This window comes from Elephas maximus, chromosome 2, assembly GCF_024166365.1.
Source record: "Elephas maximus indicus isolate mEleMax1 chromosome 2, mEleMax1 primary haplotype, whole genome shotgun sequence".
Taxonomy (NCBI): domain Eukaryota; kingdom Metazoa; phylum Chordata; class Mammalia; order Proboscidea; family Elephantidae; genus Elephas; species Elephas maximus.
In genome coordinates this window covers 119,574,874-119,588,647 of record NC_064820.1, presented here as the reverse complement: position 1 = coordinate 119,588,647, position 13,774 = coordinate 119,574,874, and the positions used below count along the sequence as shown (strand labels likewise).

The following is a 13,774-nucleotide window of genomic DNA, read 5'->3' as shown; positions in this document are numbered from 1 at the left end:
GCAATGTAAATATTGCATAAGACCAGCATTATAAGAACCTGAGAAATAGTTTAAACTGAGAAGAAAACATTCTTTTGTTGTTATGAGGGGGGGAGGGAGGGGGGTGGGAGGGGGCATTCACTAATTAGATAGTAGATAAGAACTACTTTATGTGAAGGGAAAGACAGCACACAATACAGGGGAGGTCAGCACAATTGGAATGAACCAAAAGCAATGAAGTTTCCTGAATAAACTGAATGCTTCCAAGGCCAGCGTAGCAGGGGCAAGGGTTTGGGGACCATGGTTTCAGGGGACATCTAAGTAAATTGGCTTTATAAAATCTATTAAGAAAACATTCTGCATCCCACTTTGAAGAGTGGCGTCTGGGGTCTTAAATGCTAGCAAGCAGGCATCTAAGATGCGTCAATTGGTCTCAACCCACCTGGATCAAAGGAGAATGAAGTATACCAAGGACACAGGCAATTATGAGCCCAAGAGACAGAAAGGGCCACATGAACCAGAGACTATATCATCCTGAGACCAGAAGAACTAGATGGTGCCCAGCTACAACAGATGACTGCCCTGACAGGGAACACAACAGAGAACCCCTGAGGGAGCAGGAGAGCAGTAGGATGCAGAGCCCAAATTCTCATAAAAAGACCAGACTTATTGGTCTCACCGAGACTAGAAAGACCCCTGTGGTCATGGCCCCCAGGCCTTCTGTTGGCCCAGGACAGGAACCATTCCCAAAGCCAACTCTTCAGACATGTATTGGACTAGGCAATGGGTTGGAGAGGGATGCTAGCGAGGAGTGAGATTCTTGATCAGGTGGACACTTGAGACTGTGTTGGCATCTCCTGCCTGGAGGGAAGATGAGAGGGTGGAGGGGGTTAGAAGCTGGAGAAATGGACATGAAAAGACAGAATGGTGGGAGAGAGCAGACTGTCTCAGAGATTAATTGGGAGTATGTAGCGGGTTGTATATAAGTTTCTGTGTGAGAGGCTGACTTGATTTGTAAACTTTCACTTAAAGCACAATCAAAATTATTAAAAAATTAAATTAAATTAAAAAACCACTACATTCTATCTAAAAGTGCTGATTACCAGTTCTTAAATCCCTCAATACCTGCAGAATCATTTTTCAGGCTTAAGGCTTCTTTTGACCTATGTTTTTTTCTGTCATCTTTCCTTCTTTTGAATTAAGTTTTATTTTCCCAGCACGTCAGTGCAGAATGGTATATTGCTGCAAGTTGAATTTCTCAGTATTTTTTCTTGCTTCATATTCCTTCTGGATACCTCTGGAACTGATGCCTGAAGTAAAGGCTGAGCTTGTTTAAGTAGGGCCTGGGTTTTAAGTCCCCCACTGGGGAAGAGAACTTCTCTTTAATCGTACAGCAGATACTGTTCATGCCTTTCCCTTGTCCTTCGCACTTTATCATTTTGGAAAGTTCCAGACTTTTTTTCTAACTATTATCTGCATCTCCATACCTAAAAGCCTCTTCCAGATTGCAGAGGACAAAACTTCCCATGTACACTACATGCCAGAAAATTAATATCCTCCAGGATCAAGCCTCAACTAATGGTGACCAGGGATTGTATAAAATACCCTCGCTCCCTCATTTCTTAGGTAGCATAACTCAGAGAACTATATTTTGATACTTTCTCACTTGTCTCATAAGATTGAGCTCCAATTGCCCACTATGGTAGCTTACTTAATAATATACACTTTATTAGCTGCCTTACTCCCGTGTGCCTCTTCCCCCCTGTCAATCAATGTTTCCTGTACCTCCTAAGGAAGCTACTTGTACTTAGATCCTGATATCAACATCTGCTTCTGGGAGAATCCAACCTAAGACACAACTTGAGAACACAGTAATAAAAGAGTTCTTACACAGATATTGTTGTTTGACATTATCAGGCATAGATCTGAAATTTATAACTCTAAAATCAAGATAATTTGAGAAAGTGCTAAATTCTAATATGCTGACTCAAACCTTTACCAGGCTAAAGACTGTCAACATCATTAGTCACTACTGAAATGCAAATAATACAACAATGATACATCTTGTCACATCCATTAGAAGGCTGCAATAAAAAAGGTGGACAATAACAAGTATTGGTGATGATGCAGAGAAATTGGAATTCTAGTCCACTGTTGGTGGAAATGTAAAATGGTGCAGAGACCTTGGAAAACGATTATGCAGCTCCTTAAAAAGTTAAACATAGAGTTACTGTATGACATGGCCCAGGAATTCAACTTTTAGGTTCGTTCCAAGAGAATTATAAACATATGTACACACGTAAAAAATTGTACTGGTATACTCACAGCAGCATTATCTATAACAGCCAAAACGTAGAAACCACACAAATGTCAATTAACTGATAAATTGATAAACAAAATATAGCATGTGTAATATTTGGTCATATAAAAGGAATGAAGTAATGACACATGCTACAACATGGGTAAACCTTGAAAGCATTATGCTTCGTGAAAGAAGTCAGACACTTATATTAACCGTCCAGAACAGGCAAATTCGTAGTCAAGCAGTAGATCAATAGTTGCTGGGAGCTGGGGTAAAGGCAAATGGGGCGTGACTTCCAATGGATACAGGGTTTCTTTGGGGGAACAAATTTTGAAGTTATGTAGTGGTGATGGTTGCACAACTCCATAAATATATTAAAAACCACTGAACTGTACATTTGAGAAAAAGCAAGTTTTATGGTATGTGAATTATATTTAAATAAAGCTATTATTTTAAACAAAGGAAAACAAACAACAAAGAAATTCATTGTTACAAGTCCCAAAAGTAAAAGTCAGGGGAAGAGAGTGGTCTCTGCTTTAAAAAAAAAAATTATTTTGTAAATAGCAAGTCGTGAGACAGAGAAAAAATAAATAAATAAAGAGCTATTTAGATAGAGCTCTGAGAATTCTGAAACAAATTGTCTAGGTAAATGATTAGCTGCTGATTGAATTTTTTCTGGCAGAGAAGCTACATGAATGAACTCAGTTCCCTGGGGGAAATGTAATTCTGAAGGAAAAGAGGATCCTAGCTCTGTAGTCAGCCTGTATACCTAGAATTTAGTCTAAGCAAACCTGCGTTCAAGTCCTCTCACTGCCGTTTAGTAATCACAGGCAAGTTAGCCAGCTTCTCTGAAATTCGAATTACTAATTTGGTCAGTGATAATCATTATACCCACTTGCAGATTTGTTTTGCCACAAATGTTATGTGCCAGGCACAGTTCTGGAAGTAGTGCCATGGTGATGTAGAAGGGAGTTAAACTCCCCTTACAGAGTTTCCATCCTGGGGAGGGAGACAGGCAATGAGTAAAATAGATAAACAAGACAATTTCACTCTGCAAAAAGTGCTGTAAGGAAAACTAACAGGAATATGTGGTAATGAGGGATGGTGAGGTGTTGGATGATTTTAGATGAAGTGGTCTAGAAAGGCTTCTCTGAAAAGGTGATGTCTGAGCAAAAGACTGGAAAATAAGGAGCCAGTTATGCATCGATCTGCAATAATTTCTAGGCTAAGAGAGTTTTGAGTATCATGACCAGGAGGGAAAAGAAGGAAAGAGATGGGAAAAGAGGGCATGTTTAAGGAAGGTCAGCCTGGACGGAGCATTGTGAATTAATGCTAGAGGTAGGCACGAGCCGTATCCTATCAGGGCAGATAGATCCATGGTCAATACTCTCTAGAAGAAGGAAATGGATCATATATGGAAAATGCTTAGCTCTATCTTTAACAAGTGGTTTTCATTATTAGTAGGTCACAAAAAGTCATCATCTAACAACTTGATTTCTCTTAAGGGATACCACAGTGAAGTGATATGGCTGTGAAATCCTTCTCCATGTTGACAACCAGGGATGGCCTGACTGCTCTGGCTAGGAGGCCAGTGTCCCCTTCTCTCTCTGTCCATTCTATGTGCATTCTTTGAAGATTATAAACTTCATCAGAAGAGGACAGGGTTATGTGGGAAAGGGGCATGTAGGAAGTACTCTGGCCTCCCTGCTAGGAGTTCCATTAGCTGATGTGCCTTGTACCATACTGTGCAGAATGTGTGCTTTCCTTTTTCCAATTAAAATTGACCAGCATGACTAGTACTGAAGGGCCTGGTGCTTAAATCTACTGAGGATTAGCATTTTGGTTGTGTAGGAGGCAGGAACACAACCAAAGAGGTTCTCACACAGAGTTGCCCTAGATAAGACACTACAGGAAAAACCTCAGGAAATAGAGTGCAGGGCAACTTTTCTAAGAGGTTTGTCCACCCGTGTATCTCTGCATGTTTCTTGCTGCTACTTGAAATTGTGGGCTACTCTCACCTGGAGGACCTATTATCCTCTTTGAACCTCAAGTTCAGGCTCTGTCAGTCCAAAAAGGAAGTTTCTTCCTTTGTACTTACTATAACGGCTCAGGCATTAGAGGAGGGGACTGTGAAACATGCTCATGAATATAAAATGAAAAGCTCCCTTTTATTTTCTTATGACCAACACGTTGGAAGAAATTTTGCCCCTCCAGCTACTAAGGTGAAAGGACTGTCCATAGAAGCAACCGTAAGACACAAGTGTAGACTCTGCAATCACAAATGGCTAATGGGTCTAGTCCTTTGTAATTGCAGGTGGTCCATGGCATGGCTCGTGAGCACTAAAAGGTAAGCCAGCTTCTGGGCTCTATTCAAATTATTAGAAGCATCTCAGCTGATCATCTGCTGTACCCTCAAAGTGACCTTTCTTGTGACTCACGTTTGAAACAACTTATGAAAAGCATTCCATATGTCAAACTTCATTTCATTCAATTTTCTCCTGGTTGAAAATTGACACTAAAGATGTTTTGTCTTTCAGAGCACTTTCCTTTGGGAGCCAAATGCCTGATGATGTATAATCCTTCCTGAAGGTTTTATAGCAGGGCTTCACAAAGCAAACATTTTTTCCCCTTATTTTATATCACCCTGACAAACAGAAATGCTGAGCCATTTAATTACAGAGCCTGCCTGACACATCCAGAGAGTCAAAAATTCTGGCAGCGTCTAGCTGAAGGGGAAAAATGCGCTGAATTCCCAGTTACTTGTCAATACAATGACACCAAGAAAACTAGTAAATAATCTGGCAGACCCAACAGTGGATGCTACAGCATGCCAGAGTAGTCCCCATGGCTCTGTGTCAGTTCCATTAGCCCTGCAATATCGTATCCCAAGATGGTGATACTTTTTTTGAGCTTCAGGCTGAACGGCCAGGAGATGATGGGCATAGGTCAGAAGAACAAAGGTCGAGCCACATACCTATATATCATGAGCTGGTATGTATCTTTCAGAAACTTCTAGATGTAGAGGTTGCACTGTTAATTCCTAAACTAACTCACAGAAGGAATCTGCACAGATGCAATTGAATATTCCTCCCTCAGACTCCAAGGTATGACAGGCTAGCCCCATGATCATGCATGAGTGCACTAAGATATTATATTCTGTAGTGTTTCAAAGCTCCAAGCCATAATCAAAATGTGTTAGGTTACCTTTATTTAATGCCCTTTCCTCTTTTCAGAATGGCTAACCTCTGTGATAATTTCTAGTTCGTTTTATAACAATAACTAAACAAAACTATGAAAGTCACTCTCTTGAGCAGTTTTTGTTTGCGTGGTTTAATGTTTTCTCTCTTTTTTGTTCATCTGTCAATCATACAGCTAAAAAATAAAAAAATACACCTACTATGAGGCGGGTACTGTTCTAAGCACTGGGATTGAGCAGTGGAAAATGTCTCCAAGGATATTACATTCAAGTTGAACATTGAAACACAGACAATAAACATTAAAAGATAAGATAATTTTAGGGTTATAAATGCTCTGAGTAAAGGAGGTTACAGAATGATACGAAATGGTTGTAGTGGTAGGAATTTTCTTAGCTTGGCCAAGAAAGTTGTCTTTGAAGTGATGACTTCGATTTGAAACATGAACGATGAAGATAATGAAAGGAGGCCGCCATGAAAGAATGTGGGTGAAGAGTGTTCCAAGAAGAACAAACCATGTGTAAAGATAGAAGTGGGGATAGATGTGCCTTATGGAAAGAAAGGTCAGTGTGGCTGGAGAGTAATTAATGATAAGTAGAGTGGACAGAGATGAAATCGAGAAGGTTTTCATGAGTCAGATGGCATTGCAGGCCATGGTAAGAAGCTTGAATTTTATTCTAAGTGTGAGAGAACACCATTGGATGATTTTACACAGGAAAAGAACATTATCTGATTTATACTTTAGAGAGATGTCTCTAGTGGTATGTGGAAGGTGAAATGTAGGGAAGATAAGAGAGGAAGAAAGTTGTCTGGTTGCTAGGCTTTTGCAATAATCCAGGAGACAAAAAATGATAATTTGGATGAGAGTCATAGCTGTGCAGATGGTGAGAAATTGTTAGAATGATGGTATATTTTGAAGATAAAGCTAAGCAGTCTTATGCAGTGGATGAGGGATATGAAGGAAAGAAAAGAATCACAGACGACTCCTAAATTTTGGATAAATGCTAGTGCCAATTTCTGAGATGGGGGAAACTAAAGAGAAACCAAGTTGGGGAAGAGGGAAACAATTGTTCCGTCTTGGCCATTTTGAGTCTGAAATACCTTGTGTTGAAAATGCAGTTGAATACATGAGTCTGGAGCTTCTGGAGAGTGGCCAGGCCAGAGATATATATTTAAGAATTATTGTCCTTTGTATGAAATATAAAACCTTGGGCCTGGATGAAATCATTATCAAAGAGAATATAGATGGAGAAGGTGGTCTAAGATCAAGCTCTGGCGCCCTTGAGCATCAAGTTGCAGGTAGAAGAGCTAATGACATGGAAGCCTTATTTTAGGTTCCCAAACATGACCAAAATAAAACATGTTTCATCATAAGCAATTTCACAGGCTTAAAAACTGACAAAACTGGACTCCCAAATTTATTCAAATGGTGGCCTCACTTCCAGGGAAAGGAACGAGTTGAAGAATGTTGATTTTTTTGTTTGTGGCATTAAATCTTTTTAGAATGTTACCTGAAAGGAGCTTATAGTGGAAGGAAGGAAATTACATTCTGCAGTATAATAGGTCCCTTCTTGTTCCTCACTCCCACACAAGAAATTTCTCTTCCATGGTTATCCATTACAGTCATAGACTACTACAGTGGGAGTGGAACTTGAAGTATAGTGTGATAATTTAAGATACATATTTAATTCCCAGAACAACCACTAATAACTCAAATGGAGTTAAAAAAAAAAAATAGGAATTAACATGATTTGCTAAAAAATATTTGCTCACCAAAAAAGGATATAGAGAGGAGACAAAGGAACAACAATAAAAGTACGTCAACATATAGGAAACAGATGAATATACAACCATATAAATAATTGCATTAAATATGTACACAAAACACTCCAAGAACATGAGATTATCAGACTGAATTAAAAAAAAAAAAATCCAGCTTTTTGCTGTCTAAAAAGATATGCCTTAGATTCAAAAGCACAAATAGGCTGTAAGAAAAGGTTAGGAAAAAGACTGTACAAACAGAAATTATAAGAGAGCTGCAGTGGCTATAATAATATCAAATAGATTCTAAGTCATGAAATGCTAGTAGAGACAGGGAGGGACATTTTATTTTGATGAAAGAATCAACATCAAGAAGGCGTAAAAATTATAAATATGCACTGAACAACAGTGCCTGAAAATACAAAACTGTATGCAGAGAAAACTGTAGAAAGGAGACACAGGAAAGACAGCAATCATGTTTGGAGATACCAATACCCCTTGTTTGTAATTGATTAAAAAAAAACTAGCCAGAAACTTAGTAATGAAAACACCTTCAACCAACTTGACCTAACTGACATTTAGGCATACTCCACCCAAAAATAGGAGAAAAATTCTATTCAAGTTCATATGGAACGTTCTCCAAAATTGACTACACACTAAGACATAAAATTATTGAAATCAAACAAAGGGTGTTTCTGATCACAAAGGAATTACATTAAAGGTTAACAGGAATAAATTTTAGAAATCCCAAAATATTTGGAAAATAGCACACTTCTAAATAACCTCTGGGTCAAGGGAAATTATAAAATGTCTTGAAGGAATGAAAATAAAAATATAACAACGTACAGCATATACTGGATGCAGCTAAAGCAGGCTTAGAGGAATTTTACAGCTTCAGATGCATATATTAAAGGAAAAAGGATATACAATGAATAGTCTAAGCTTCTACCTCAAGAAACTAGGAAAAAAAAGATCAAATCTAACTACCATAAGAAAGACAATAATTAAAATACCACCAGAAATCAATAAAATTGAAAATATAAAAACAATAGAGACAATGAAAACCAAAAGTTGATTCATTGGAAATATCAACAAAATTGATAAAACTTTATCTAGATGGACCAAGAAAAATAAAGAATATGCAATTTACCAAAATCAGGAATGAAAGAGGGAGCCATCACTACGGAACTCCCCAAAATTAAAAGAATTGTAAAAGAATATATTATAAACATCTATATTCTGATAAATTGGACAGCTTAGATAAAATAGACAAACGCCAGAAGAATGGACTCAAGAAGAAAAACAAAAGTTGACTAGACATATTACAAGTAAAAAAATTGAATTAGTACCACAAAGAAAAGCCAAGGTTTGTGTCATTTCAACAGTGAATTCTATCAAATATTTAGGGATTTAATGACACCACTTATTAAAAAATCTTTCATGAAATAGAGAAGAAGGTTAGCATTACCCTGATAAAATAGTCAGATAAAGACATCCCTGAGACAGGCAGCCTCAGAGCTCAGCGCTTCTAGGAGACACCTGCTCTGGTTTATCCTCCTACACAGAGCAGAACAGACTGTGCATCTTCTGAAATTGTCTTTGACAAATTAACCACAGAATTGCCATAGCTGGCCTTAACTGATGTTAGGTTTTCAGCACCATCTTAGCACTTCAAGTGACACATTCGCTCATTAAGTGCAAAATACATGTAAGCACCCTGCCTCTGGTTGGAGACTTAACGTGCTAATGAAGGAAAATCAACCTCTTCCTCCGTCCTGGGAAATTGAACCCTTGTCTAAAGAAAATGCATAGTCATTCCCAAACTCTGAATGCCTGCTGGAGGGTAAATCCTGAATATTCATGATAAATCTACATTTCCTTGTCAGCTCTCTGTAAAATCAGGCCTCCCCAAGTTGCCTGCAAGCAGTCTTGGAGACAGCAGCCCTGATTGCTCCTTTCCTCCCCATCTAGTGCAACAAAATAAAGGCACCTTCCTACTCGCCCATCTTGGCCTCTTGTTTATTGGCTGTAATAATGAGTCATACTGAGGAAAACCTGGGGTTTCCACCCAGCAACATCCCAAGAAAAGAAAATTACAGATCTATTACATTTTTTATGAACATAAGTGTAAAAATTCTTAGTAAAATATTGGTAAATTAAATCCAGGAATACATAAAAAAGGATTATACAGTATGACCAAAAGAGATTTAACCCAAGAAAAAAAGGTTGTATGAGCACATGAAAATGAATTAATGTAATATATTATATTAGTAGAATAAAAGGGTGAAGGGGATGATCTTCTTGATAGAGGCAGAAAAATAGTTGAAAAAGTCCAATCCCATTCATGATAAAAACTCTCAACAAATTCTAAATACGATTAGATGCCCTTAAGTGATAAAGACAATCTGCAGAAAACCTTCAACAAACATTATATTTCATGGTAAAAAACTGAATGCTTTTCCACTATGATCAGGGGCAAGGCATGGAGTTCTGGAGGTTCTATCCAATACAGCAAGGCAAGATAAAGAAAATAGAAGCATGTATTTTGAATAGGAAACAACACGATACTGTATGTAGATTATCATAATGAATTAAAAAACAAACCAACAATGACAACAATAAAACTATTAAAGCTCATAACCAAATTTAGCAAGGTAGCAAGATATAAGATGAATGCACATTATATTACTGTATACTGGAGGAAAAAATCCAAAAGTCAAATTTAAAAAATTATATTCAAATAACATTAAAATAAATAAAATGCTTAGAAAAACTTAAAAAGGTGCAAAACCTGTACATTAAAAACTACAAAACATTGCCAAGAAGATTGGAAAACTAAATGTTTTTAAGATGACAAGTCTCCCCAATTGATCCATAGATTCAATTCAATCTTTATCAAAACTCCAACAGACTTTCTTGTAGAAATTAACAAGTCTATCCTAAAATATATGTGGAAATGAAAAAGATCAAGAATAATCAAAAGAATTAAAAAAAAAATACAAAACTAGAGGACTTACACTACCCAATTTCAGGTAGTAGTGGCCTAAGAAGAGGCATACATATCAATGAAACAGAATAGAGTATCCAAAAAGAAACTCTTATATTTATAGGTAATTTATTTTTGTCAAAGGCATCAAGAAAATTCAATGGGAAAAGGACTGCCTTTTTGACAAGTTGTGCTGGGACAACCAGGTCTCCACATTAAAAATATTAAATTAAACCCTCATCTTACACCATGCACAAAAAATTATTTGAAATGATCATAGACCTAAATGAAAGCTAAAACTGTAAATCTTTTAGAACAAAATATTGAAGAAAATCTTTGTGACCTTGTTGTTGTGTGCTGTCAAGTCAATTCCAACTCAAAGCAACCCCCCTTTAGAGTAGAATTGCCCCACAGGGTTTCCTGGGCTGTTAATCTTCATAGGAGCAGATCAAAAGCCTTTCCTCTGTGCTGGTAGGTTCCAACAACCGACCTTTCTGTTACCAGCTAGCATTTTAACCATGTCGCCACCAGGGCTCCTTTTTGTGATCTTAGATTAGGCAAATATTTTTTAGCTATTACACCAAAAGCAGAATTACAAAGGAAAATATTGATAGGTTGAATATTATCAAAATAAAACATTATTAGGAAAATAAAAATACAAGCCAAAAAATAGGAGAAAATATTTTTAAATCACAAATTTATGAATGTCTTGTATCCCATATAAATGTATAAAGAACTTCTTTAACTTAGTAATACAGCAAAAATTCAATTTTAAAATGGGCTAAAATTATACAAGCAAACAGAGAATAAGCACATGAAAAATTTCTCAACATCATTAGACATGAAGGAAATGAAAATTAAAACTTTAACGCCACACACTTGCTTGTTGTTGTTGTTAGGTGCCATTGAGTCGATTCCAACTCATTGCTATCCTATGTGCAACAGAACAAAACACTGCCCGGTCCTGCACCAGCCTCACAATTGTTGCTATGCTTGAGCCCATTGTTGCAGCCACTGTGTCAATCCATCTCGTTGAAAGGCTTTCCTCTTTTTCACTGACCCTCTAGTTTATCAAGCATGATGTCCTTCTCCAGGGACTGATCCCTCTAGATAACATGTCCAAAGTATGTGAGGTGCAGTCTCGCCATCCTTGCTTCTAAGGAGCATTCAGGTTGTACTTCTTCCAAGACAGATTTGTTCATTCTTTTGGCAGTCCATGGTATATTCAACATTTTTCGCCAACACCACAATTCATAGATGTCAGTTATTCAATCTTCCTTATTCACACACTCACTAGAATGGCTATGAATAAAAAGACAGACAATCTCAAGAGTTAGGGGGCATGTGAAGAAACTGGAAGTCTCGCACATTGCTTGTAGAAGTGCAAACTAGTACAGGTACTTTCAAAAATAATTTTACAGTTTTTAAAATTTTTACACTTATAATTATCATATATCCTAACAATTTCACCGCTAGGTATTTACCTAAAAGAAATGAAAACATATATCCACGTAAAGATTTGTTCATGCATTAATGGACCACAGCTACTACAGCCTCCACCAGACTGAGTCCAGCACAATTAGATGGTGCCCAGCTACCACCACTAACTACTCTGACAGGGATCACAAAAGAGGGTCCCGGACAGAGATGGAGAAAAATGTAGAATAAAATTTTAACTTACAAAAAAAAAAAAAAAAGACCAGACTTACTCGTCTGGCAGAGACTGGAGAAACCTGGAGACTATGGCCCCCTGACACCCGTATAGCTCAGTAATGAAGTCACTCCAGTGGTTCACCCCTCAGTCAAAGATTAGACAGGCTCATAAAACAGAATGAGACTTAATGGGCACACCAGCCCAGGAGCAAGGACAAGAAGGCAGGAGGGGACAGGAAAGCTGGTAATGGGGAAACCAAGGTCCAGAAGGGGAGAGTTGACATGTTATGGGGCTGACTACAAATGTCACAATTAATATGTGTATTAATTGTTTGATGAGAAACTTGTTTGGTCTGTAAACCTCTATCTAAAGTACAATTTTTTAAAAAAGAAAGAAAGCCATAAAAGAAGATATAAAGTGTTGGGGGAAGGTTGAAATTTTAGGTAGGGTGGCCAGAGAGGATCTCCCTTAGAAAGTGACATTGAGTCAAGACTGGAAGGAAGCAAGGGAATGATCATGTGAATATCTGGGTAAGAACATTCCAGGTGGAGGGAACAGCAAGGGCAAAGGCCCTGAAGTGGGAGTGTGCTTGCCATGGAGAAGAAAAGAGGGGGAGAATGGTTGCCCAACTTGAAGAATGTAATCAATGTCACTGAATTGTACATGTAGAAATTGTTGAATTTGTGTATGTTCTGCTGTATATATTCTCAGCAACATCAAAAATAAAATAAAAGAAAGAACAAAAAAGTTGTACATGAATGTTTACAGCGATATTATTCAGAATAACCTAAATATAGGAAAAATTTAAAGATCTATGAAATGATGAGTGGATAAAAAAATCCTAGACTATCAAAACAATGGATTACTATTCAGTAATAGAAAGAGATCAAACTACTAATACATGCAACAATGTGGATGTACCTTAAGAGCCTGATGCTAAATGGAAGAACACACAAAAGACTACATATCGTAGGACTCCACTTACATAAAATTTCTGGAAAAGGTGCATCTATAGAGACACAAATCTGATTAGTGATTGGAAATAAGAGCTGGAGGAGGAAGCGGGGATTAGTTGAAACATGCATGAAGGAACTTTTCAGGATGACGGAGAGCTTCTCAAACAGGATGTGCTGGTAATTACACAACTGTAGAAACGTCTAAAAGTTGTCTAAGTGTATATTTACAATTTTATGATATGTCAATTACACCTCTATAAAGCTGCTAAAAATAATAATACCTCTTTCCTGCAATTGCATTATAACCTAAAGGTTAAGTATTAATTAAATTATTTTCACAAATTTTAGTTTCATTTTCCAAGATAAAAATCCTAATTAAACATTTTATCCCTACATACTATGATGTCCATATCTCTGTTTTATATGTTTCACCTTAAAGTGACCTTTTTCTCAGCACCAATTATCCTCAGGTAATGAGGAAGTCTTAACTGTATGTACTTCATAATATGCTGAATCTTTTAGACGTATTTTAAAGTACAAGTAACATAAAACCCAGTGTACAGTAAAATTAGTAGTGTAAAATCTGGTGGGTTTTTTGTTTACACATAAGAAATCTGGAGATTGGTAGCTACTAAGCTTCTCGTTATATCTCATTAATCAGAACTAAGTCACTTGACCACCTCTGGCTGTAGAGGAAGCTGAGGAAGAAGATGCAAGTTTTCCGAGACTATAATGAAGGTGGAAATGGAGATTCAGAATACAGTCAATCTAGACAATAAATGGAGTCTCTGGGTGGTGCAAATGGTTAGTATACTTTAATCTACATAAAAGGTTGGAGGTATGGGTCCACCAAGAGGTGCCTTGGGAGAAAGGTCTGCTGATCAATTCCAAAAAAATCAGCCACTGAAAACCTTATGGAACACAATTCTATTTGGACACACA

General features: G+C 37.3%; 1 protein-coding gene across 1 annotated transcript in view; it reads left to right on the top strand.

The window, feature by feature from the left end:
- TMEM232 (transmembrane protein 232) overlaps positions 1 to 13,557 on the top strand; it is a 409,022-nt gene extending 395,465 nt beyond the window's left edge. Inside the window, exon 14 of the mRNA XM_049871958.1 lies at positions 13,494 to 13,557. Coding sequence (XP_049727915.1) covers positions 13,494 to 13,524 — 31 coding nt within the window. The 3' untranslated portion in view covers positions 13,525 to 13,557. The remainder of the gene's footprint in view (positions 1 to 13,493) is intronic.
- Positions 13,558 to 13,774: the final 217 nt, after the last annotated feature.